The sequence below is a fragment of the Rana temporaria genome, chromosome 1, assembly GCF_905171775.1.
Source record: "Rana temporaria chromosome 1, aRanTem1.1, whole genome shotgun sequence".
NCBI lineage: Eukaryota > Metazoa > Chordata > Amphibia > Anura > Ranidae > Rana > Rana temporaria.
Genome location: NC_053489.1, coordinates 253,126,222 through 253,153,054, shown reverse-complemented (window position 1 = coordinate 253,153,054; position 26,833 = coordinate 253,126,222). Strand labels below are relative to the sequence as shown.

Sequence of the window (26,833 nt, the reverse complement as noted above, 5' to 3'; positions counted from 1 at the left end):
GGCCTTATAGTGTAACAATGGCCCATATTTTTCTATATTTTTCAAGGTGAAAGGTTCAGCCATACTAGCTATGACTAAGCACTGAAGTCACCGTGCGAAACGTTAGCTTTTTGTTCCAATTTTTGCTGTGGCATGTTTATTCTGTGATCTATTTTAATAAAAGGAACGCTTTTGGAGTGCGGCTATCCAAGTTCCCTTCGTATTTTTGTTCAGCCATTCATGCCACAGCTTTAGTTATTTTCTGTACATAGACAACATTCCCAACATCAATATAGTTTATGTAGTCTGTCATGAGTTTGTTTTTCTCTGTCATTAGTTTGGTGCACTTGCACTGATTGTAGAAAGAGGCATAATAATATATCCTGACTTGATTATATTTTCGTGCTAGTTTTTCTAAAAGTGATGGTTTTGCAATTTTGCTTTTGTTTTGTGCCAACCGTTTTTTTTTTAACTTCTGTTAAAGTTTTACATATATAACTTTTGAAAAAATGTTAAACATTAAAGAGGAAGTAAACCCCTCACCCCGGAAAACGGGAAAAAAAAACCTGCAAGAGAAAGGCATAATGAGCTAGTATGCATAGCATACTAGCTCATTATGTGGCACTTACCTGAGATCAAATCCCCCAAAGTCCTCCTCGTTCCTCTCCGCCGCCGCCATGTCCCCTCGCATCTTCTTCCTGTTATCGCAGCTCCGGCGCTGTGATTGACCGGAGCGGCGATGATGTCACTCCCACGCATGCAGGGGCACCGGATGGTCCCCGCGCATGCGTGGAAATACGGCATTAACACCAATAATGCCATTGTCAAAAACAGCACGCTCAGTGCGCCTGCGCCGTTGTCTACGAGGTTCCACTGTATATGATTTTATTTTGAGTTTGTTTGTTATGTTTGTTTTTGTTTTGTTTCTTATGGATTTAGTTTAGTTAATTAAAGGGGTTGAAAAGTAAACATTTTTTTTTACTAAATAGCTTCCTTTACCTTAGTGCAGTCCTCCTTTACTTACCTCATCCTTTGATTTTGCTTTTAAATGTTCTTATTTATTCTGAGAAATCCTCACTTCCTGTTCTTCTGTCTGTAACTTCACACAGTAATACAATGCTTTCTCCCTGGTGTGGAGTGTTGTGCTCGCCCCCTCCCTTGGACTACAGGAGAGTCAGGATGCTCTCTACGTTTCAGATAGAGAAAGGAACTGTGTGTTAGTGGGCATCCTGACTCTCCTGTAGTCCAAGGGAGAGGTGAGCACGACACTCCACACCAAGGAGAAAGCTTTGCATTACTGTGTGGAGTTGCAGACAGAAGAACAGGAAGTGAGGATTTCTCAGAAGAAATAAGAACATTTAAAAGCAAAATCGAAGGATCAGGTAAGTGAAGGAGGACTGCACTAAGGTAAAGAAAGCTATTTAAGAAAAAAAATTGTACCTTTACAACCCCTTTAATTTGATTGAAATGATGTAAGTTAATTATTTTTTTGGGGTTGTCCCTACAATGATGTATATGTATGTTTTTGTATTTAATGTTTCATAATAATAAAAAAATTACTTGATAAAAAAAAAAAAGGAAACAAGTGAAAAGTAGAAAAGTAAAAATGTTCCTATGCTCCTATAAGCAGTTGTTGGGTTAATTGACTTGTGCGACCATCTCACTCCTGCTTGGCACCTTCCCAGCAGGGCTGACACCCCCCACCCCCCAAAAAAATGTTTTTACTGAAAAGACTTAAAACAATTACTGATAGAGTGCATTTTTTACTGATAACCTAAAATATGACAGAAATTACTATTAGAAAAATAGGGTTGATTTTTTAAAAATATCAACAATATTTAAAAATGAACAATGTCCATAACAAGTAATCTGTTGGGCTTTACAATGGAAAAAACACAGTGTGACAAAATGTAAGCATTACTAACATTATGAAAGACTTGGGAAATCCTAGGACTGAGCAGAAAATTAATGTATACCCAGGCGAATGTCCAGAATGTAAACTTTGTGCCTTCTGAGCATGCGTCCCTGGGCGCATGCTGCCCTAAGACCCCTTTCACACTGGAGGCGTTTTTCAGGCACTTTAGCGCTAAAAATAGCACCTGAAAAAAGCCTCAGCTGCAATCCCAGTGTGAAAGCCCGAGTGCGCTGGCAGGGTGTCAAAAAAAGTCTTGCAAGTAGCTTCTTTGCAGCGCTTTAGGAGCAGTGTATACACCGCTCCTAAAGTGTCCCTGCCTATTGAAATCAATGGGCAGCGCTGCTGAACCACAGACAAAGTGCCGCTGCAGCGGCGCTTTGCGGGAACTTTTAACCCTTTTTTTTTTGGCCACCAGCAGGGGTTAAAAGCTCTGGAAAAACTATGGCAAAGCGCCGCTAAAAATAGCAGCGTTTTACCGCCGATGCCCGGGCACTTTTAGTATGAAAGCACTCTAAATGTTATAACCTATTGGTGCACCTAACAGCTCCTTCCAGCCTCTCCCAAAGTTTAACAGTCCCAATATTCCCAGTGTATCCAATGCTCAGAACTTTGACCCTGAGAGGAAATTTCACCACCTCACTCTTATTTTGAACCATTAATCCAGCAAAGAAAACAGGACTGTATCACTTCATGTCCTGATAAGAGAAAGTAGGAATACATTTACAGGCATCATATTATCCAATTCATTCATTTTTATTCAAACAGAATGGGATTTTTAAAAATACTAGTCAGTTTTTCACTGTTTAAGAATCATCGCAATCATCATTGATCATATTGCAATAGGATTGCTGAGGCCGAGTCAATCCCATTAAGCACTGTCCTTTCCATATGGAGAGCGATGTATAGTTGTAAGTCATGAGCTCACTCATTTGTAATAAGCAGTATATCTACATGGGTATAGTATGAAACAAATGTAATTCTTATTCCTTATAAAAGGTCTAGATTGTTTGTAGGGCCCCCATGGGCTATAGTAATAATGAGACAAGCTAACCTCCTGTGAATACACTGTATGTGGCAAAAAAAATCCTAAAGTCCCTATGCAAAAGGTACATATGAAGCAAATTGTCTTGACTGGAGTGTTCTTGACTTGATTTTCAGTTTCTTCACTGACTAGCAAAAGCCATTACAATGACAAAATGTGCATCAAGTAAGATAAGTCTTTTTTACCTATAGAGAGAAAAAAAAAGAACAGTAAGTTGTACTAGTATGAATTCATAAAAACCTAATACTACTCATGTCCCAATATTTAAAGCAAATGTCTCAAACCACTTTCTTTTCCCTTCCACTGGCATTGTATTTATATGCACTTGTTTTCAGCAGCCATCAATGGGTGCATCCCTCTTTATGCACACTGGGCATTTAGCCTCGAAGGATGAAACTCCGTTATTTAGGTGCAGGTGGAAGGCACAAGCACACAATCCAGCTCCACTGCCAGCAGCCTGTAAAACTCTATGAAAGACTGAAAGCTGCTGTTGCTGGAAGGAGCTAACGTTTAGGGCAGGGATATGCAATTAGCAGACCTCCAGCTGTTGCAGAACTACAAGTCCCATGAGGCCTAGCAAGACTCTAAGGCCTCGTACACACGATAGGTTAACCAGAGGACAACGGTCTGATGGACCGTTTTCATCGATCAAAACCGATCGTGTGAGGGCCCCATAGGTTAGTTAACCATCGGTTAAAAAAAAGCCAACTTGTTTTAAATTTAACCGATGGATTCCTAACCGATAGGAAAAAAACGATCGTTAGTAGGCACAACCATCGGTTAAAAATCCACGCATGCTCAGAATCAAGTCGACGCATGCTTGGAAGCATTGAACTTCATTTTTTTCAGCACGTCGTTGTGTTTTACGTCACCCCGTTCTGACACGATCGTGTTTTTAACCGATGGTGTGTAGGCACGACGGACCATCAGTCAGCTTCATCGGTTAACCGATGAAAACAGTCCATCGGTCCGTTCTCATCAGATGGAGCGATCGTGTGTACGAGGCTTAACAGCCACAAGAATGACACCCAAAGGCAGAGGCATGATGGGACTTGTTGTTTTGCAACAGCTGGAGGTCCGCTAATTGCATATCCCTGGTTTAGGGCATTATGCACCCAGGGACCAATGCTCGGAAAACAGGCTGATTGCATTTTGAATATTTGTACCTGGATGCATTCTGCCCATAACAATTTTGCCACTCTAAACACCATCCAACTCTGTCCAGCAACAGAAGCATTTTTTCTGCCTCTGAGGCCTTGTACACACGAGCAGACATGTCCGATGAAAACGGTCCGCGGAACGTTTTCATCGGACATGTCTGCTGGGAGCTTTTGGTCTGATGTGTGTACACACCATCAGACCCAAATCCCCGCGGACAGAGAATGCGGTGACGTAGAAAAAAACCGACGTTCTCTAACATGAAAGTACAATGCTTCCACGCATGTGCGGGATTTCGGTCTGCTGGTTAGACGTACTAACCAGCGGACATGTCCGACGGACAGGTTTCCAGCGGACAAGTTTCTTAGCATGCTAAGAAACTTTTGTCCGCTGGAAACCTGTCCGCTAGGCCGGAAAAATGTCCGCTAGGCCCTACACACAGTCGGACCTGTCCGCGGAAACTGGTCCCCGGACCAGTTTCAGCGGACATGTTCGGTCGTGTGTACAAGGCCTAATACAGGTTGCGGCTGGATGGTGTGATGTGCCTTCCGCATGCACCTAAATGCCAAAGTTCCAAAGTCTCATGCATGGGGGTATAAATGCCCAATGTGCATGAGGTCTAATGTAATTCTTCCATTGATAACCACCTGTCCTTAGCTGCTGAGAGGCTTTGCATTCCTATCTAGAAGTACCCAGAAGGTTCTTTAATTGGAGTTTTTGATAAAAATATGTTTGTATATATTCTTGTCAAGCAATGATAAAAGACACATATTAAGCACTATCATCTCTTCATTTGTACATGCCAAAAGAAAGATGTGATATTCACTTACCTTTACAGTCATGATGGCTGCACTGTAAAATAAGTTCAAGATAAAGAGGATGAAGAATGTAATAGATGTGTACCATAGACTATCCTCGTCATCCTCACTGCTGTTCTCCCAGATGAAGTGCACTAAAGTGGGAGAGATTCGTTATTAATTTACTGGGATTTAGGCAACATAAGGAAGGCACACAATTTCTTACTTTCATGCATCAAGGTCCCCAGTCACTGGTGTAGGCCGAGCATCAGATGAGACTATAAATCAGGGATATGCAATTAGCGGACCTCCAGCTGTTGCAAAACTACAAGTCCCATCATGCCTCTGACTCTGGGTGTCATGCTTGTGGCTGTCAGAGTCTTGCTATGCCTCATGGGACTTGTAGTTCTGCAACAGCTGGGGGTCCGCTAATTGCATATCCCTGCTATAAATGAAGACTCTCCTTCAGGAGTTTAGGAGCTGTAGACCAGGGGTAGGCAACCTCTGCCCTCCAGCTGTTTTGAAATTACAAGTTCCATGAGACATTTCAAAACTCGGACAATCACAAACATGACTCCTAAAAGCAGAGGCATTATGGGATTTGTAGTTTCACCACAGCTGGAGGGCAGAGGATGCCTACCCCTGCTAAAGGGACATTAATCTGTTTTAAAGCTCAGTTCTACTGACAGGTGGTATGACTCGCCTACTGTATATAGCTCTGATTTGCTTATGTAAATTCCCATGCCACGCAATGTGAACGCTAGGTTTTCAGTCTAGGTGTTAGAGATTCCTCATTGACCTCTATGGCTTCTGCAGACAGTGGTAATTTAAAGCCCAATTCTAGAAAAATATTAAACCCCTCAAATAAAGATGTTATCTCAAATGACTATACTGCAGATGGTTGCTAGCAACTGTAGCAACCTCTTCATTCGTCCATTCACAAAATATCTTCTATTCTTTTTACAAAATGCAAGCCGTTCTGTGCATGGACAAGGGGAGAAGAGGGCCAAGTAAATCACATGTAGAGCTGATCTGCTCTAATTCTTTGATATTAGTTTGAATAAATGAGTCTAGTACCCATTTGGTGGCCCATGGGTACCTTGCATCTTAGCCATGCCATGACCTAAATTTGATTCATATTGAAAACTGGAAAAATCATGTACTTTAAAGGCACATTTGTATAAAACCAACACATTTTATTAATCTGTGTTAAAAAACAAATGTATACAAGATAACAGTTAGGTAAAATACGTCTTCTGTTTAAAACAATATCGGTCACGGACAGAGTGTCCACTCTTTAAACAGAAAACGTTTTTTTACTTAACTGTTATATTGTAAACAAAAAATGTTAACACAGATACAGTAAAAAATTTTTTTTTTTACACAAATGTGCCTTTAAAGTCCATGATTTTTCCAGTTTTTAATATGTATCTAATTCTTTGATAGCTGAGATTGTCTTGCTTGCGGCATCTAATAATGTTTAAACTTTGAAGGTAGTTCTTAAATTAACTTGTGCATTTTGAGGAGAGAAAACGTAATTTTGAAACAGCTGATGGAGTGTTTAATGGTTTGCATGATTGCGATTTGGAAGGGTTTGTGGACAATCCATGCGCCTAGAGCATCTTATATAGTTACACTGCGGATGCTCAGCTAAGTTTGAAAAGGTATGAGAGGGGTTGACTTCTTTATGTAACCTTGGATTGGCAGTAATTGGCAGTAATATACATAATATACATATACATTTTCTAATTGTTTCACGCTGTAAAATGTTATGTTACTTTTCATATGTAATTTTTGCCCCTTTTTTCCACTCTGGAACATAATTTGTTTTAATAAAGTTCTTTCTGTTTTTTTTTTTTGTTTGTTTTTTTTAGAAGGGTTCACTTTTGGACTAAAATCCCTGGGCCTGGTGCAAAAGTGAATACATAAGCTTTATATATATATATATATATATATAGGTTGCTTCTAAAGTTTACATGTTTTTATCAGTCTTTTGAAAATGTATATGATTATATAAAAATGAGTATGGACTGAAATTAAAATAAAAATATGTTTCTTATGAACAGTCCTCTTTTGTAACAGGATAAGCAATGTAAGTTTAAGGCTATGTTCATAGTAGCCCACACAGTAAAACACAGCATTTTACGGTGTGGGCAGCTCACAGTGTCGGCTCCGGCAGGGGGTAGCGCAAAGAACTTTTCGCCTCATCCCTTACTTTTTTCCTTTTGTTTTAACTTTACTTGTAGTGTCACATAGTGTTGAGCAGAATACGCCATATTCGATTTCGCGATATATCACGAATATATAGCCGAATATTCGTGAAATATTCGCTAAAATCGAATATTCGTGATATTTAAAAAAAAAATAAAAATTGCGAAATTTCGCTAATGCGAATTTATTGCGAACATTTTGCGAATTTTTTTTTTTTTTTTTCCTGATTGGCTCTGATGCAAAAGAAGGGCGGAGAAAGTATTCTCGAATATTCGGAAATCGAATATTCGGAATATTTTATCAAAAAAAAAAATGTTGTGAAATATTTTGACAACTGTGGTAGGAGAACTCTGATTGGCTCTGATGCAAAAGAAGGGTGGAGAAAGTATTCGCGAATACTTTCTTCACCCTTTTTTTGCATTAGAGCCAGTTAGAGTTGTCAAAATTTGCAACCAATTTCGCATTCGCATTAGCGAAATTTCGATAAAATATCACCAATATTCGATTTCAGAATATTCGCGAATACTTTCTCCGCCCTTCTTTTGCATCAGAGCCAATCGGAGTTCTCCTACCACAGTTGTTAAAATATTTCACAACATTTTTTTTTTGATAAAATATTCAGAATATTCGATTTCCGAATATTCGAGAATACTTTCTCCGCCCTTCTTTTGCATCAGAGCCAATCAGAAAAAAAAAAAAAATTGCAAAATGTTCGCAATAAATTCGCAATATTTTTTTTATATTCGGAATAGCGAATATTGGCCGCGAAATTCGAGATATTCGCGAATACTCGAATATGCCATATTCGAGCCGAATATTCGCAATACGAATATTCGTGAGCAACACTAGTGTCACATAGTGACCCTTCATTCATGTGTCTGCAAAGTGGTGCGGTACATTGCATTACAGTGTGGTGACCTGCATTGCCATCTAGTGCGCTGCAGAAAACTGCTGACATGTTTCACTTCCAACAGTGCACTGCACCACACATCCCACCAACGTTGTAGTATGAACAACTGCTTTTTATGTGCCCTGGCGGTGAATCTGTGCTTATCCAGTGTGGAAGAAGTCCTAAATGTGTATTTTTTTTCACTTATTTTCTCAGGCTAGTCCTCCAGAATCAAATAGAGTCCTCCAGAATCTGGCAGCCAGAGGAAATTTCGGCACACTCAGTGCCTAGGAAGCAAACTAGACTACTATGTGTCCTGGTAAGTGAAAGCAGTGTCAGGAGGGGTTACTAAACCTCATGCCTTTCAGTGATTTGCAAGGTATACAAATATGACGAGCTTAGCATTGTGTACCAGATGGGTGTGGGAGAGTGTAGCAGCCACAAGGCCTTCATAGCGAATGCCAAGGGTCAAGTGAAAGGTGCCAAAAGCACATAGCAGGTGAGCCGTGTCACCTATGTACTTTTCATTTATTTTTTTGCTTTACATTAAGTTTTCCTATTAAGTGTCACTGTGTACAGGGGAAGATTTCATCACAATGTGCATTTATCAGGAAATCAGTAATCAGTATAAGTATAATCAGTGTGCCCTCCTCTAGAGGTGATAGGTCCACCCTTCACTCAGTGTTGCTTCTTTTGTGTCTTTCTTGTCACACTCATCTTTGGCCTTTGGAAGGTCATTAATGTTGTAATTCCTGCACATACGCACAGGAGTTACATCATACCTGGTTAAATTCTTGTCATAAATGAGCCACACTGCTACATTCTAATTGAACAAAATGCTGTGCAGCGTACAAATTCACAGTGACATGGAAAAATTTGCTATAAGGGTGTGCCACATTCTCATAATTTCACCCACTTTGAAATCTGAAGTGATTGAAAGTGGAAATTAGGGGTGTTGCAGATGCATGGCTCAGCTTGCCCATTTCCCTGCAGTGTTTACAGGCCTTGTCTCTGGCTTTACTGTATGTGCACCGCTTACAGGGCCGATCTGCCCTATAGGCTCACTATGCAAGCCGCTTAGGGCCCCGCAAAGCTGCGGAGGGCCCCCCCAAATTACTAGAGGTGCCGCCTGGTGAGAAGTCATTTTCGGCCCCTCAACTCGCTGGCTGCATGGGAGAAGAGGTAAGAAGTCAGCACCCCCCGCTTCTCAACTTTAATGTGGCATGTCATTACACTTAGGGCCCCAGGGAGGTCAGGATCGGCACTGACCGCTTACACTGGCACCTAAACTTCAAAGTTTGGGTATGCACACTGCAATTCTGTAGAAAGCAATACCCTGCTTGGCACTTGTACAATTACTATTACTTCCACAGAACTGTAGTGCACTCGTACAAATGTTGAAATAGGGTGACTATTATCAATGGTGCAAAGGCATTTAACTTTAGGGATAATGAGCAGGACATGAGGAATGGGCCACGGTTTTTTACTTAAAACTAAATGTCTACTTTGAAGTAAGGTAATAGCAGACAAATACACAACACTGTTTTATATGAAGGAGCTGTGCACTTGGCAATGAAAAGTAGATAACGTATTGGAATTTGCAGTTATACTGATAAAGTGTATGAGTTATTTGTTTTCTTTTACCACTATATGTGGGCAATCACGTGACTGCCAAAGTTACGGAGAGGATCAGGCGAGGCAGACGCAGGAGCATGGTCCCTCTCGCAGTATCTGGCCAATGCCAGAGCTGCTGTCGAGGACCTCTGACTGAGCTGTGCAATGTGTTCCCAATGCAGGAGCTAATGTGTATGTCTGTTAATGCTATCTGTATTTGGGAAATGACTTGTCACTGGGTGGATGGAGTCTGATTGGGAAGTTAGAGACTAGTTTCCCATCAGGTCCACTCCACTTTTAAGTGACAGTGCACTGTACAAAGCCACTATTGGACTAAATCATGGCTATGGAACTGCCCACTGCCCATTCAGAAGTGGAGCAGACCTAATGAGGAACTAGTCTCTCAATTCCCCATCAGGCTCTGCCCACCCTAGAATAAAAATCCTTAGCTATATTACCATCAGTGTGACTTGAGCAGGGGCCGGGGGGGGGGGGGCACTGGGGAGGGAGTGGCCTGTGCAGATATTCGGTCCCCAGTGCAAATATGAAAGAATAAATGTACCCAATGGAATTCATCCTTTACAAATTCCCCTAAATATGTTCTAAGGATGAAATCAGCTGCCCTGTGTATGTTACAAATCTCTATATTTCTGATATAGAAGTATGTGCCAAACCCTTTTTTTTTTAAGTTTCCTTGTTAGGAGTTTAGAAATGAAAAAGCAGCAATAATGTACACATATTCACACTATTATATTCACAATATAATGGCTCCTTCAGATAGTCGCTGACATCAGCGTGCAGACAGTGTGCATTCCATCTGTGCTCCTGAACATATGTCATATTTTAAAATGTGGCTGTGTCCCTGCAGCTATTGCATCTACATTCACCTCTATAGGCTTACTATGCGTAGCTTCGATTGGATGCAGACACAGAAGACAGTGGCTCAGCATGCAGGACAGGTGTCCTTAGGTGTTTATTTAAAAATGTTTACCTTGCGGTCGCACTGCCGTGTCATACACTCGGCGTCCATAGCCGCCGAGTGTATGTTTCGGCCCCGCCACCCGGCGGCCGCGTCATTGGATTTTATTAACAGCAGTGGGAACTGCTATCAATCTATCCAATCAACGCCGAGACTCCGTGGAGAAGACGCGCCGAGAAGGTGAACTGGCTCAGGTAAGTAAAACGGGGGGGCTGGGGGCCTGTGATTGCCAGGTGTTTTTTCACTTAATGCATAGGTGAAAAAACATGAACCTTTACAACCCCTTTAAGTGTGGGAAAAGATTTTCAGGTTTTTAGTGCTATCTTGAGCTTAGTTAGAGTGATCTAACCTCACTTTCTGTTCTGGGGGTTAGAAAATGTAAAGAGGAAAGGATCGCTGCTACTCCCGAACTAAAAGCAAGGGGGAGCTTCAGAGCGATGCCTGGAGTATGGTCTCGCTCTGAAGCTCCCCCACCGCCGCAGGCTGTTACCATCTCTCAGCGGTGAATGATGCTTCCACGCAGCACAGCTCCCCAGCAGGAGAAGGAGCAGATAGACTGACCTGATGATCTTTCTTCATGGATTCTGTACAATGCCTACTTTTACCTCGCAAAATGTGAGTTGTCTGTACTAACCTGATTATTAAATTGTTTTTAAAACGTCTACACTTAGAGGCGCCTCTTCCCTTTCTTTTTGTTCACAGTATTGGAACATGGTTTCTGTTCCCCCCATGATGGCAGCCCTGAGAATGTATATGTGACCCCTGCAACAACTCTCCTACATTTGTCCTTGGACTCTCTCTTATACCCCCTGAGCTTGGACTCTTTTATGCCATTTGATTGTACACTTCCCTGTACACTATTTTTATTTATTATATATATATTTTTTATTTTCGTATAATATACTACCGAGAATTTTCTGCCGTTATTGGATTCTTGCGCATTTTACTCGTGTATCACTGCTACTCTCGACCAGCGCAGGTGAATAAATGATAAAGAGCGGCCTCAGCCTGCATGGCATCAGGGTGTGTGGTTTGGGGGACACATATATGCTGAGGCCACTCTTGATCGTTAATTGACCTGGGCTGGTTGGGAGTAGTGGCAGTCCTTTCCTCTTTACATTTACCAAACCCCTGGATTGGTATCAGGACAAGCCTGCACACCATGTTCTGGGACACAAGGATAAACTTTTACTTCTACTTTGCACCATAAGCATTAAAACAGGTCTCACTTTCTGTCCTACTAACAATGGTTCACCAGCTTGGAAAAATTTGCAAATAGGGGCACAGAACTAAAATTTAAGAGAGGTTCTAGCTTCCCCTTACTCTACTAAAGAAAAGCCTTTTTATATACATTTTTGTCTGTTATTGTTGGAGAATTCTCACTTTCTGTCTGGTAAAATATTGTCAGCATTACAGGAGGTGGAGGTAACTGAGCACCCAAAGCCATTAAAATGTTGTGGCTGTACATAAACTTTAATGTATATTTATCATCGTAATACAGTACTCTGACAACAACAATAATCACTGCCATCATTTTAATTTCTGCTTCTTTGTGTAGCATACATTTCATAATGCCTTATCAGAACCCAGATACATAAAGACAGACTGAGTTTAGTAAGGTAATGTTATACAAGAGTTTATTGAGCAAAAAGCACATGCCATGACAGACACAAAGTGAAATCCAATGTTTCACACAGAGGGAAGCAGAGGGAAGGGTATATGCAAGCTAAGGATGCAGATTACATACACAAGGGAGATTGCTGGAGACCTTGATAAATAATGTTATTACAATGCAGCTTCTGTCTGGAGATAAAAATCATTGTCAATAATGATATGTGCAATGTTGACAACACTTCTTTTCAAATTATATGACTCTGTTCCTCTGTTCAATATAATTCAATTTAAACTGTAAAAGCTGCATTGCCTTAACATTGGCATAATTCTGTGGCTTTAAAACACTACAGACCGATAGACAGACAACACACCAAAGTGATGGCATGTCCTGAATACAACATTTCATTGGTAACAAAAAGATAAAGCCAATGAAACAACTTTAGATATAGAAGCTATCACGGTCATTTACCACTTTTATTGATGAATTTTGATGAAATATTTCTAAGTCCTCCGGAGCAGACAATTGTCTTCCCTTCGTTCCAGTCTTTTTTAGAAACAAGGGCTCTGCTGAACATAATATAGGTTTCATTATCGTCGGTCAATATGGGTTCAGTGTTCATGTACATTCCTTCCTTTATGGTTATATCATTCTTCTTCCATTCAACATATAAATCCTTGTGACTGAAGCCTTCAAACAGACAAATAACACTCACAAAATGATCATTAACTGTTCCATTTGCTGGTGGGTACATATGGATTGTTGGTTCCTTTGGTTGATCTGTAGGAAAAAATTGTTACATAAATATCATTTACATTTCTTTAACATTATGTTAGAACACCTTTTTTATTTATATAAAGGGTTTCTATAGAAACAAAAACAACTGACATGATAATAACAAACACAAAGTCTAAAGACAAAGAACTCAGACATCTCAGGTGTGCTTTGAAAGTGTATGGCTACATAGACTTGACTTTTGTTAAAACATCCTCATGTTTAAGAAAAAACACAAGAGCATCAAACAAAGTGGAGAAGCAGAACACATGGGGGGTTATTTACGAAAGGCAAATCGACTTTGCAGTACAAGTGCACTTGGAAGTGCAGTCGCTGTAGATCTGAGGGGTAGATCTGAAATGAGGGGAAGCTCTGCTGATTTTATCATCCAATCATGTACAAGCTAAAATGCTGCTTTTTATTTTCCTTGCATGTCCCCCCTCGGATCTACAGCGACTGCACTTCCAAGTGCACTTGCAGTGCACTTGTAGTGCAAAGTGGATTTGCCTTTAGTAAATCCCCACAGAGTTATATAATCATCCTATATGTATGCAAGTGTCGGAAAAACTCTGAAGGATCTTTAAGGGCTGAATCACTCACAGGCAGCATCTCTAATGCCTCGTACACACGGCCGAGGAACTCGACGTGCCAAACACATCGAGTTCCTCGGCCAGTTCAGCACTGAAGCCGCCGAGGAGCTTGGCGGGGCGAGAGCTCCCATAGAACAACGAGGAAATAGAGAACATGTTCTCTATTTCCTCGCCGAGCTCCTCGTCGGCTTCCTCGGCCGAAAGTGTACACACGGCCGGGTTTCTCGGCAGAATTCAGCCAGAAACTCGGTCGGAAGCTGAATTCTGCCGAGGAAACTGGTCGTGTGTACGGGGCCTAAGACCTCCCTCTACGTCTAGAAACGTACAGAAGATTGTAAAAGAATGGAGTAGAGGAGAAGCTGCCTGGAGTATTCTGAGGGCCCTGACCAATCCCCAACAGATGGGTTGGCAGTGGGGCGGGCCCCCTCAAATACTAAGGGTCAGCCTAGCTGGGACAGTGGAGTTCGGGTGGAAGCTGGAGATGGAGTATTAGGCTGTTGGTGGCCCTTGTATATGCCCCCTAGTCTGGGGGAGGGTTGACCTTGGGCCTGGGCTCAGGTGTGGAAGGGACTCTGTTCTGACCAGAGGCACGGGTGAAAGTGGAGGACAGCAGGAGGAGAACACTGCCGGGCAAATCTCCAGGGAGAAAGACAGGCAGGTGCATTGATGAGTGAGACTGAGAGCCATGCCTGAGAGGACTGGATGCAAGCAGTCTGGGATGGAGGCATAGTCAGTCTGGGAGGACTGTGGAAGATTATCCAGGAGGGCTAGTGAAAGGGGCAGCTGCAGCCAGGTTGGATGGCGGTGCCTGAAGAGGTAGCGCTGGGATCAGTAGCCACAGAAGAAGGACAGCTGCTACACTACTAAATGGGCCTGCGGGCTACCGGTCTAACTGAGCCTTTGTTTGATTATCCAAACAGTGCCAGCCAGTGACAGTGCCTGTCATTTTACAGGTAAGATTGTGCTGGAGATAGAAGGAGAAGTGTATATAGGAACAGTATATAGTTGTGTCACTGAAGAGTTCTGCTACTTTGATCAAGTGGGCATCCCATAATATCCCTATCCACATCAATAAAACTTAAAAACAAAACACTGGATTGTTCTTCTGACTCAAATGTGCTGTGAAGATGCGGTGTGCTTGGCTGTGCAGGGTGGGGGATCTTTCTACTTGCGGCTCCCTAGGGGGTGCGCTACACTACACTTAAAGGAAAAGGAAAATTCATTATAAATGAGAACATTCTCAGGCATAGGGGGCCAGATTCACGTAGGGGAGCGGCGGCGTAACGTATCGTAGATACGTTACACCGCCGCACGTTTTCATCGCAAGTGCCTGATTCACAAAGCACTTGCGATGAAGACTACGCTGGCAGCCTCCGGCGCAAGGCGGGCCAATTCAAATGGGCGTGTGCCATTTAAATTAGGCGCGCTCCCGCGCCGGACCTATTGCGCATGCTCCGTTTCACAATTCCCGTTGTGCTTTGCGCGCCGTGACGTAATTTTTTCGAATGGCGGCGCGCGTAGCGTACTTCCGTATTCCCGGACATGTTACGCAAACGACGTTAAATTTTAAATTTCGACGCGGGAACGACGGCCATACTTTAGACAGCAATACGATTGCTGACTAAAGTTAGGGCACCCAAAATGACGACTAACTTTGCGACAGGAAACTAGACTAGCGGCGACGTAGCGAACGCGAAAATCCGTCGTGGATCGCCGTAACTCCTAATTTGCATACCCGACGCTGGTTTACGACGCAAACTCCCCCCAGCGGCGGCCGCGGTACTGCATCCTAAGATCCGACAGTGTAAAACAATTACACATGTCGGATCTTATGGATATCTATGCGTAACTGATTCTATGAATCAGTCGCATAGATAGAAACAGAGATACGAGGGCGTATCAGGAGATACGCCGTCGTATCCCTTCTGTGAATCTGGCCCATAGACACAAATTTTAATTGTACCTGGGTAACCTGTTTGTTACGTTAAAGTTCAAGTCCAGTCAAAAATGAACATTTTTCTATTAATTATATGTAAAATATATTTATCTTTGATATTATTCATTTTCTGTATAGCTGATCACCAAGCTTAGAAAGTCTAATCAAAGCCAGACAATCAGCTTCTTCCTGTTCTTCAGGGACAACCTTATTTCCCTTTATTTTAATTCTACATGCTGCCTCTCACTTCCTGAAAACATTGTCCTTCTCTCATACACAGGCATGCCTACTGTTCATTTTAACCGCCCCCGTTTTGCCTGTAAATCGCCTGTAAACTGCCTCCCTTGCAGCCCCAGTTTGAAAGCCCGAGTGCTTTCACACTGGAGCAGTGCGCTTGCAGGACGGGAAAAAAGTCCTGCAAGCAGCATCTTTGGGGCGGTGCGGGAGCGCTGTATACACCGCTCCGCTATCGTCCCAGCCTATTGAAATGAATGGGCGCCACTTTCTGGAAGGTTAAAAGCACCCCCCTTGCGGCGCCATAGTGCCGCTATAACAGCGGTAAACCACCACTAAAAACTACCGGCGCTTTACTTCTATTGGACCCGCCGCCCCAGTGTGAAAGGGGTCTTAGTGTACATTTCTACTGTTCCAGTATTACAACCCCAAAGTTGCATGATTTAGAGTGCGACTTTGATGTGATTTTGAGTGCAGCTTTGGTCCAACTTTACACTCTCTGAATCAAAGTAGTGCAGGCACCTTTTCAAAGTCGCTGATTTTCAAAGTCACATAGATGGGAATGGGTGCTATTGAAATCAATGGGCTGTGGCTTGTCATGCAACTTTATGTGTCCAAAGTCGCATGACATGTAGACTGTGAGCTGAGACCCCAGAGCACTTCCAGCTACACTGACAGTCACCCCCCACCTACCCCCTGTGTCCAGCTAACTTCTCTTGTGCGCAGCTATACTGTATGTGCACTGCACCCCCCCCCCCGTGTCCTGTGTGGAGGTCTTGAATTACGATGTACAATGCTTGATGCAAGAACACTGAATGGGAACCTATGATCAGCTCCTCCCATCCTGTATATACCCACTGGCTACACAGGGACAGGGTCCCTTCCTGAAAGTGATGTCACTAGCTTTCAGTAATCACACCCACTGCCTGCTTTTAGACATTTTGAGTCATAAGGCGGAACTTAGCTCACATTAATGATTGCAGGGGAGAATTTAAGTGTTAGGGTGGACTTACACTTTAAGAGACTTCAGTAACGTCCTGCTTTGAAAGCTCAAGCAATGGTTTTAGACTTTCCCAGTTCACCTCTGTGAACTACAGAACACTTCCTCCCTAAGAAGAAGAGGAGAGGGGGGCATTCTGTAGTCTTAACACACTTTTTGTCCTATGTGACAAAGCTGCTCCTCCATAGATAAAGTGCAGTGAGTGTGCATTGTCACTGCACTGACACAATTGACACAAAAGGTTGATTTACTAAAACCGGAGAGTGCAAAATTTGGTGCGGCTGTGCATGGTAACCAATCAGCTTCTAACTTTAGCTTGCTCAATTAAGCTTTGACAATAAAACCTAGAAGCTGATTGGTTTCTATACAGAGCTGCACCAGATTCTACAGTCTCAGTAAATAAACCCCAAAGTGTTTTACCGGCAGGATCAACTACTATTGGTAAACTGCAATATATATACCTTTTTGGCAACTGATCCTTTTCGACAAATTAACCACTTGACGACCGATGCACGCCGATATATGTTGGCACAATGGCAGCGGTGGGCAAATGGGCGTACCTGTACGTCCCCTTTAAGAAGCTGTGCGAGGGTTGTGCGCGCCCGCTGCGCTCTCTGTGACTGTGCCCGTGGGCCCTGCAAACTCAATGTTCGCCGACAGGACAGTAATCTATTACTCCCTGTGATTGGGAGCAGTGATCACTGTCGTGTCACTTGTAGCCCACCCCCCCACAGTTAGAATCACCCCCTAGGACACACTTAACCCCTTCATTGCCCCCTAGTGTTTATCCCCTTTCCTGCCAGTGTCATTTACACAGTAATCAGTGCATTTTTATAGCACTGATCGATGTATAAATAAAAATGGTCCCAAAATAGCGTCAAAAGTGTCCGATGTGTCTGCCATAATGTCACAGTCACGATAAAAATCGCAGATCGCTGCCATTACTAAAAAAAAATTATAAAAAAATGACATGAATCTATCCCCTATTTTGTAGACGCTATAACTTTTGTGCAAACCAATAAATATACGCTTATTGAGATTTTTTCCCCCAAAAAATATGTAGAACAATACATATCGGCCTAAACTGTGGAAAAAAAAATTGTGTTTTTATATATTTTGGGGGATATTTATTATAGCAAAAAGTAAAAAATATTGCTTTTTTTAAAAATTGTCACTCTTTTTTGTTAATAGCGCAAAAAATAAAAACCGCAGAGGTGATCAAATACCACCAAAAGAAAGCTCTATTTGTGGGAAAAAAAGGACGTCAATTTTGCAATTGTCATCGAAAGCGATGCAGTGCCGAATCGCAAAAAGTGCTCTGGTCAGGAAGGGGGTAAATTATTTCGGGGCTGAAGCGGTTAACATAGAGAAAGCGAGATATTGCTTGGGTGGTCAACAAATAAACCCATGTACCTGGAAATGCTTGCTCTTTGGACCAAATAACTCTTTAGAGGTTAAGCTGAGCAAAACGGTTCACTTTAAAAAAAATATATATATTTATTAGGAATGATTAGGTTTTTGTTTATGTTTTTACCCCCTTTGTTTCCAGTGCAGTAACACCCTATGTTAGGACACAATTGGATATTACCAGAATAGGATATAAAGGTAAATCTCTCCAACAGACAACATGACTGAGTTTCCAGCCTCACTCTATCCAAAACGTATGCTGGCTGAACATGTTTAATTTTCCTTGTACAATTTTCCTTGGTATTTACCAAAAAAACATATAATATGAGTTCAAAATTAAACAACTTTCATTTTTTGTTCAATTAGGAAGGCCCTTGAACTAAATATCTAAAGGGAAATTGTACAAGAAAATTCAATATATATTGCCAGCCTAGTGCTGGCCATACACCGTTAGATTATCTACAGATTTTCTATGGTTAGATGGAAAAAGTGGAACAGATTTCTCCATTTATGCTGAACTGTGTGGATAGAGGAATCTCCCACTGGCCCAAGAAGAAGAACTTAGGATGTTTTTTTTTTGTGGGTATGGTTTGGGGAGAGGGGTAGAATATTTGACTGGAGATGAACTTTAATAGCTAATTTCAACAAAATATTGCAGAAAATGAATTGTCTACTCAACCTAACTTCAATACATGTAACTTGCAGTGGAAAACATTGACATTCATTTAACAGGTGCCAGACTTTATTTTAACCCTTTTCTATATAGGATTTCTTTTTTTAATTAACACATGATAAATAACACCTAATAGCATAAATAACAAATAACATATACTGTAAATGTGACAGTAAACATTTGTACCTTGTCTCTTGTTTTTAGTTGACTTTTCTACTGGGATTGAAAGATTCCTGTGTTCAACGTGGCAGGTAAAGCATACTTTAGACTCCCAGTCGCTTAAACTAATGTTGAGGGTACTATTAACAGTATATGTTTCATCAAATTTTTTATAAGGGTTCGATGTATCTCCCTGAGCATTTTTGTTATCACTGCGCTTCCATGTGATGATTAAAGTTTCTGTAGAGGTTAAACTTGACACCACACAAGTAAGTTTTGGTTTTTTCGTGATCAGCAAGTCTTTTGGGGAAGGGTCGAGAAGGAAAACCCTTGGATGGAAACAGGATGACTCTGAAAATGAAAGCCACAGTGTTACATATTCATAGCCACTCATATCTGGCAATAAACAAATGAAATCACCTACAGATTAAAAAGCTAGGGCCCTTTCACACAGATACATTTTTCCAGCGTTTTTACCTTGCAAGAAAAACACAGGAAAAATGTTTCCCTTTAAATCCTTTTTGACTTTTCACACCACTGCACTGTGGGTGTGCACCAAAAATGCAGCTTCCCATTGAAATGAATGGAAATTGTGGCAAAACCGTGAGAAAAACCTTGGTAAAAAAACGCAGCCGCGATTTGCGTTTTGGGTGCGTTTTTGAGTCACATGTCTATATTTTGCAGGTGGGCTAAAAATGCGCCAGAAATGTATCTGAAACACACAAATATCATATGCGTTTTTACCCCGATTTTGCTACAGAGCAGTGTTAAATAGAAACTGGCCAACTTTTGGACCGTATGTACGTCAGCCGGTCCATCAGAAGCCTGCCAAATGTCCGGCTTCTGTCAAAGGGGCATGACCTTCTGATCGGCCAATGGCTGAGAGCGCTGATTGGTCTGTTTTGGCGGGGGTAGGCATCCCCCTGTCATAATGCAATAGCTCAGTGGGGGAGATTGCTGTACTAACATCGGATAGTTAGTACAGAATCTCCTTGCAAGCTCTTCAGTAGAACTAAAAGTGTATACTAGGCTTTACTATGCCATTTTTGTAACCCTAAGTATTATAATTTCCAATACTACTTTTATAAACATGTTTGGGCTGATTTACTAAAACTGGAGAGTGCAAATCTGGTACAGTTGTACATGGTAGCCAATCAGCTTCTGACTTCAGCTTGTTTAATTAAGCTTCGACAATAAAACCTAGAAGCTGATTGGTTACTATGTAGAGCTGCTCCATATTTTGCACTATCCAGTTTTAGTAAATCAACACCTTTATACCAAACTAATATTTGTTTCAGGGATTATCATTGAATGCTTAGGGAAGACTGAAAACTGAAGGTAAAACAAGAAGAGGAGATTTGCCCATTGCAACCAATCAGATCTCTTACCATCTTTTACAGTTTTACTTTAAAAATAACATTTGGATATTTTAAATGTGATTACATTACATTTTATCTTCCTCTGGTTTTGATACATTATCTTCTGAACACCCCAGCAAATTCAAAGTACAAGCATTTAATAGTATCATATTATTTTTTTTCAGATTAGGAATGGTCTGTCCTGTTCCCTTTCAGTAAGTGTGGGACTTAACTTTATAAGAGGTTACTTAATAAGAAAAAAAAAATTCAAATGTTATATATTAGTGCTTTTATAAACAACTATGTCTGCACACATCAATGTTTTATTACCCTCCCTCCTCTGCACGGTGGCATAAGGCAGCTAGCATAGCATGTTGCGATTTAAGAGACTGATGTCATGCATGTTGCTGTTTACAGACTTTCTCCGACAGACAGGCTGTTATGGAGATTGATAAATCTGGAATGACCTGGCAATGTTTCCCAATATTAAGCATTGTCAGGTTGTTTCCCGTAACTTCTCCAGCATGTAGTCAGTAACTACATTTGTTGTGCATGTGTCTACAGCAGGACATGTTATTCTTACCTTTACATTTGGTTATGTTTTGTTTAATTGTGGTAGAACTTGCTAGATGGTTCACCTTACAAGCGTAAACAATTCCAGCATTCCAATCTGCCTGGGAAACGCTAAGTTTGCTTGATATAAACTTTCCTTGGCTATCCATGTTGTTTGATGGGACCACAGAAATTGCCTTTTCATCCTGAAGCCATGTTATATTAATGTCTGTAGGTGAGGCTCCACTAATAAGACAAACAAGGTCAACCAAACCATTTCGCCCACAAGATGATTGTAAAACTTCCACAATGGGTAAGTTGGATTTGAACGCTAAATGAAAAGATAAAATATCAGTCAAGTATAACAAGCCAAGTGTTCCAAATATACTTGGGGAAATGTATTAGTGCTAAACAATTTATTAGTTATGAGTGTGATACATTGTAAAGCGATTCTTATTTTTCTGTTAGGCACCTACTTATCCCATACACAGCATAAATTTGTATGGGGTAAGGCCCCGTACACACGGCCGAGGAACTCGACGTGCCAAACACATCGAGTTCCTTGGCCAGTTCAGCCCTGAAGCCGCCGAGGAGCTCGGCGGGCCGAGAGCTCCCATAGAACAACGAGGAAATAGAGAACATGTTCTCTATTTCCTCGTCGAGCTCCTCGTCGGCTTCCTCGGCGAAATTGTACACACGGCCGGGTTTCTCGGCAGAATTCAGCCAGAAACTCGGTCGGAAGCTGAATTCTGCCGAGGAAACTGGTCGTGTGTACGGGGCCTTAGTGAATTGTGAAGGCAAAAGCAAAGTTCTGAAGATTTCTACAAATTCTTGCAATTTTTAACCTCCTATCCAGCATTGCACCCTACAGAAATACACTCCAACTTGCTGCTGTGGTTGGCCTTTTAGTTTAAGTACTGTCATGTTCCTCTTCCCCAGGGCCACTGTCACATGTAAAAATCGTCAGAGATCTGTGAATGGTTAAACAAGTCGTGTCTGCCACTGTGGCAGAGAGCTAATAGTTCTCAATAAACTACCGTATGAGTGCGCCAACCAGCAAACTTGTAGTTCATTGACACTTCCTCCAGCTTTCTAACTAAAAGTCTGTTGGAGCCTGGAAACCTATAAAGCTAGAGAACGGGACTACAGGAGCCTGGCAGTGCACCCACGATCTACTAATTGCGGGTATGATGCTTTGCTGGCTCCTGTGTAAATAAAACAATGAATGTAAATTATGCAAAAATATAAATTAATTTTAACAAAGGTTTTTTAGGAAATTTAAAGCAGGGTTCCGGCCATAAAACATATTAATAGCTCCCCAATCGTTCCAGAAATCATTGCAAACACTTGCCTTATATCCTCCAGCTCATGTTGTGGCCGTATCCATCATATGTGTGGGTATGTGAAGCCCAGTTCCTTTTTCTTCCTGGTTTTCAGGGAGAGGTGCATGCTGGGCGATTTTTAGGCCCAGTAATGCCCAGAGACTCCTGGAAAATGAGTGTCATAATTTCCCAGGAGGCAATGGGGTCTTAGGACAGGAAGTTGAACAATCTAGGACTAGGAACTAGGCATATTACGAAATCTGCCTAGTAACAGCCAGATAGAAGTGAGTAAAAAAAGATTTTTTATTTATTTTTACATTAAAGACAAGCTGTTAATAGAAAGTTCATTTTTAGGGTGGAACTCCGCTTTAAATTATTCAGCGAAAAGAAAATGGACTTTCTATTTCAGTTAATTTTGGCTTAATGAGCTTTGCCTAAATCAATCTATCCATTCTTCTGGCTATATAGGAAATGATATGCAAACTTTGTAAACATGCCTTACGTTGGAAAACATTTTCATAACCTCATTCTGTATCTGCATGATATCAAATAAGAAGACTTATGAATTTCTATGATAACTGTTATTGATAGTATGCATCACCCCTGTTATCCCCCCCCCCTTTTTTATTTGTTATGAGAATGCGTTTAACAAGAACAAGGGGCCGAAACATTTGGCCAACAAGTCAAATCAGAAAAGACAATATACAGTATGTTAGTGTAGGTTGAGACAGACCTAACAGTGCTGGGTCTACTGGTGTACCTTAAGAAACATTTAAATGGATGACGGTTATACTAGTAAGTAGCAAGCAAAGGGAAAAGAAGGAGGCCTCATTTTTTATATAACAAGTGCAATTCAATTTAAGAGAGGTGATGAATGTAAATTGGAGGATTATTGGATAGGGGTCTGAGTAGATACCATTGACTATGTTAAAAGCATTGCATTATAGATTACTGACATTTATACGGGCAAGGATTGAATGAAAGATTCCCAAACGTTGAAGAAGAAAATTTTAAACTCTAGTTCCCTTTGCAGGAAGGCCTCCACCCATTCTATGTGAAAAATATAGGATAATTGAGCTATAAATAAAGAGATAGAATGGGGTTCTGGGTATACCTACGTATGTAAAATAGTCTTCCGTACCACGAGGGATATGATATGACAGTTGCTTGCAGCCCCTTGAGATTTTTATGCCTGGGAAATCCTATTATTGTTTTAATTGTGCATTATTCTTTACTTTAGAATAAATTAGTTATGTAATTAATTTGATCTGGGACCTGTATACTGGCAGACTTTTACATGTTTATGTAAGGTCTCATATGCTTAAGTTACTACCAGATTTCACTACTGGGAAAGATGGGGGAATCTTTTTTAATCAGAGCTTCTACAGGTACATGCATTTCTATACTCCATACACAGAAAACATGAACTTTAACCAATTACTGGCTAAGTTAAAATACTATTTTTTGCTAGTAACCCTGAGTAACATGTTACAACAGTATAAGGCCTCGTACACATGACCGAGTTTCTCGGCAAAAACCAGCAAGAAACTTGCTGGGAGATATTTTTTTGCCGAGGAAACCGGTCGTGTGTACATTTTTGTTGAGGAAACTGTCGAGAAATTTGACGAGTCAAAAAGAGAGCATGTTCTCTATTTCCTTGACGGGAATGGAGAAAATTGGCTTGTCGAGTTCCTCGACAGCCTAACAAGGAACTCGACGAGCAAAACGATGTGTTTCGCCCGTCGAGTTCCTCGGTCGTGTGTACGAGGCCTAACAGTCTGCTGCTATACTTAGGAACCTTGTTTTTTTTTTTACTGCTCACCAAATTCTTTGTTGTGTTGTCAAGACAAGTACCCCAATATTGGTAAAATTACCAGTAAAATAAATAGTTTTGTTCCTACCTGGTATAGTCTTGTCCACTTTACTGCCCATGTGATTCACATTACATGTATATTTCTTGCTTTTCCAATCAGATACAGAAATAGTCAAAAGGCTGCTTGAGATATAATTTCCGTTTTTACTAAGTATCTCAGGGAGGCTTTTTATTCCAGTGGTTATGGAACCTGAATTCCAAGTAACATCCACAGGAGCAGGAAGGTAGCCAGTAGACAAGCACCCAATGGTGACTTCTGTCAATGAGGATAAGGTATTACAGTTGGGCAACATGGGGAAAACGGATGGAGCACTTGGATTAGCTGTGGATTAAAACAATAATGTTATTAGACCACACGAAAAAATAACAAAGAATCCTAAATCAAGAAAACTGCAAATAGAAAAAAAGTTGATGTTGCTCTTAACCAATAATTTCCTCTGAAGTTTATTATACATATTGCAAAGAATAAAGGTGCCTTTTCTAAAACCAGCTATAGAGATGCAATGAAGCATTTCAAACAACATATTTGCAGTTAATCTATATTATTGGAAGATTTTCTTATCATTGGTTCTCATGTACTCAGTATTAGCTATTTCTATTGTGTTGTATCTTAATTCCCCAGTACTTGTATTTTCTTTATGTAATTAGCTTTTTTTTTTTTCTTTTTTATTAGTTTCGCTAAATATTTCCCAGGCTTATTACCCCAGTGATACCTCTCTTTCTTTATTTGATTGTAGACCGTTCCCACCACAGGTATGCCACCCTAGACCACCAGGGATGACAATCACAAAAAAAGGATGCCAATCAGTGCCCATAATGGATGCCAATCAGTGCCCACAACGGGCTTCACTGATTGGCAGGCATTGTTTGGCACTGATTGGCATCTATTAGTACAACACAAACATTAGTGGCACATATACGTGCCCATCTATGCCCATCCGTGCCGCCTATCAGTGCCCATCCATGCCACCTATCAGTGCCCATCCATGCCACCTATCCGTACCCATCAATGCCGCCTATCCGTGCCCATCTGTGTTGCCTATCCGTGCCCATCCATGCTGCCTATCCGTGCCCATCCGTGCCGCCTATCCATGCCCATCTGTGCCGCCTATCAGTGCCGCATATTAGTGAAATATTAGGTAAAGGAAGCTATTTATTGTTACCTTTACAACCCCTTTAAATTCCATACACTCGGCCATAACCCCCATTAAGTATTTAATTGACTTTTTGTTGGGGCCATATATATTTGTCATGTACTCAGAAGAGCTAATTTTGGTATGATTAAACATTTGCTAATGTTTGCAGCTTGAAAAGAATAAAAAGAAGCAGCGCATTTACATGGTGTATATCATAGATTCTGAACTAGATGCTCAGGCTATAACAGTAATATCTTTCAGATCTATTGTATGGGTTTTCAAATTTCTCCTACCTCCTTATATATTGAACAACCTTTTTTAAGACTTCCAGTTTCAAAGACTAGCAAATATCACTCAAATTCGTGTTCAGTTCTCTTAAAGTGTTTATTACCCCCCAAAATATATATAGATTTAAAGCAGATTAAACAGCACAGTGCTTGTGCTGTGTAATCTGCCCTCCCTAAACTATAAAAAAAAAACTGAATCTATCACTTCCTGTATCCTCTCTCTAATTAGACCACAAAAATCAGGGCAGCTCCGCCCTGATCACTGTGGTCTTATTGCAGGCCTCCACCATACGCTGCTGTCCCCTCTGCTCTCCTCTCTCCCCACTCACCCTCCTCCTTCCTGCATGTCAGCTTGTGACTGTGCCTCCGTCACCACCTCCCCTGCCGCTTCTAGAAAAATGTTAAATCTTTTTTCCTCACTGCCAGCAACTTTCATATCCTGGCAGAGCACACTGTACCTTTCTTTTAGAAAAAAGAGCACTGTAAATACAGTTTTAGAGCTGTCTTTCGGCCAGTCACGTGACTCTCGGCCGTTTTCTATGGCTACTGCCAGAGAGGCTGAGCAGCCATCTGATCTCCCCGGCTGATGTCAGAGGAAGATCACGGCCCCTCCTGCAGTATCCCTTCATCAGGGCTGTACAGCAGCCGCGAGTCATGTGACCAGCCTGAAGACATTCTATAAGAAAGGTACAATGTGCTCTGCCAGGCTCTAATAGAGAGTTTGAGTTATATGGGTTAACAAACCCTTTAAAGGATAAGTCCACCTTTTTAACAAAAACATTTTTGCAGGTAAAAAATTTGCATTTACTATTTTTTGTTTTGGGAGACTGTAAAGCATTGCACCTGAGATCTGCAGATTGCTGGTACCATGCAGGACTCCTGCAGACCGGTCAGTGTATCTGTTTGCTTGTACCTCGCACAGGCAAGCAAATACCTCTCTGACAGGAAGAATGAATGAACTACCAGAGCGCTCAACAGTGCCCTGGTAGTTCATTGAGAACTACAAGCTGACAGCCGCAAAGCCTGTCAGGACTTGTAGTTTTCTATTCACAGAGGACAGTGAATGAATGATGAGACCGGGCAGGCGGAGTCCCACACGGCCAAGTTAGTTTCAAAGAGTGACAGTGGGTGTCTGGAGAAGATACCTGCCCGCTGTCACTGGGGAGAGAGGGAATGACTGCAGCTGCTGGAACATGTTACATGTTCCACCCTAACTATGGGTGGAACATGTAACATGTTCCAAAAGGTGCGATTATCCTTTATAGTATTTCTTAAAGACAGCATTAGTTAACTTACAAGGCTATGGCCCATTTACACCTATGTGTGTACATTTTGA

The 26,833-nt window shown here is 41.4% G+C and overlaps 1 gene segment (V, D, J or C); it reads right to left on the bottom strand.

Moving 5' to 3' along the window:
• Positions 1–2,628: 2,628 nt before the first annotated feature.
• LOC120940888 overlaps positions 2,629–26,833 on the bottom strand; it is a 36,398-nt gene continuing 12,193 nt past the window's right edge. The window contains 6 exon segments of the C gene segment in view: positions 2,629–3,121; positions 4,925–5,046; positions 12,668–12,976; positions 18,997–19,320; positions 20,911–21,210; positions 24,103–24,396. Coding sequence covers positions 3,098–3,121; positions 4,925–5,046; positions 12,668–12,976; positions 18,997–19,320; positions 20,911–21,210; positions 24,103–24,367 — 1,344 coding nt within the window.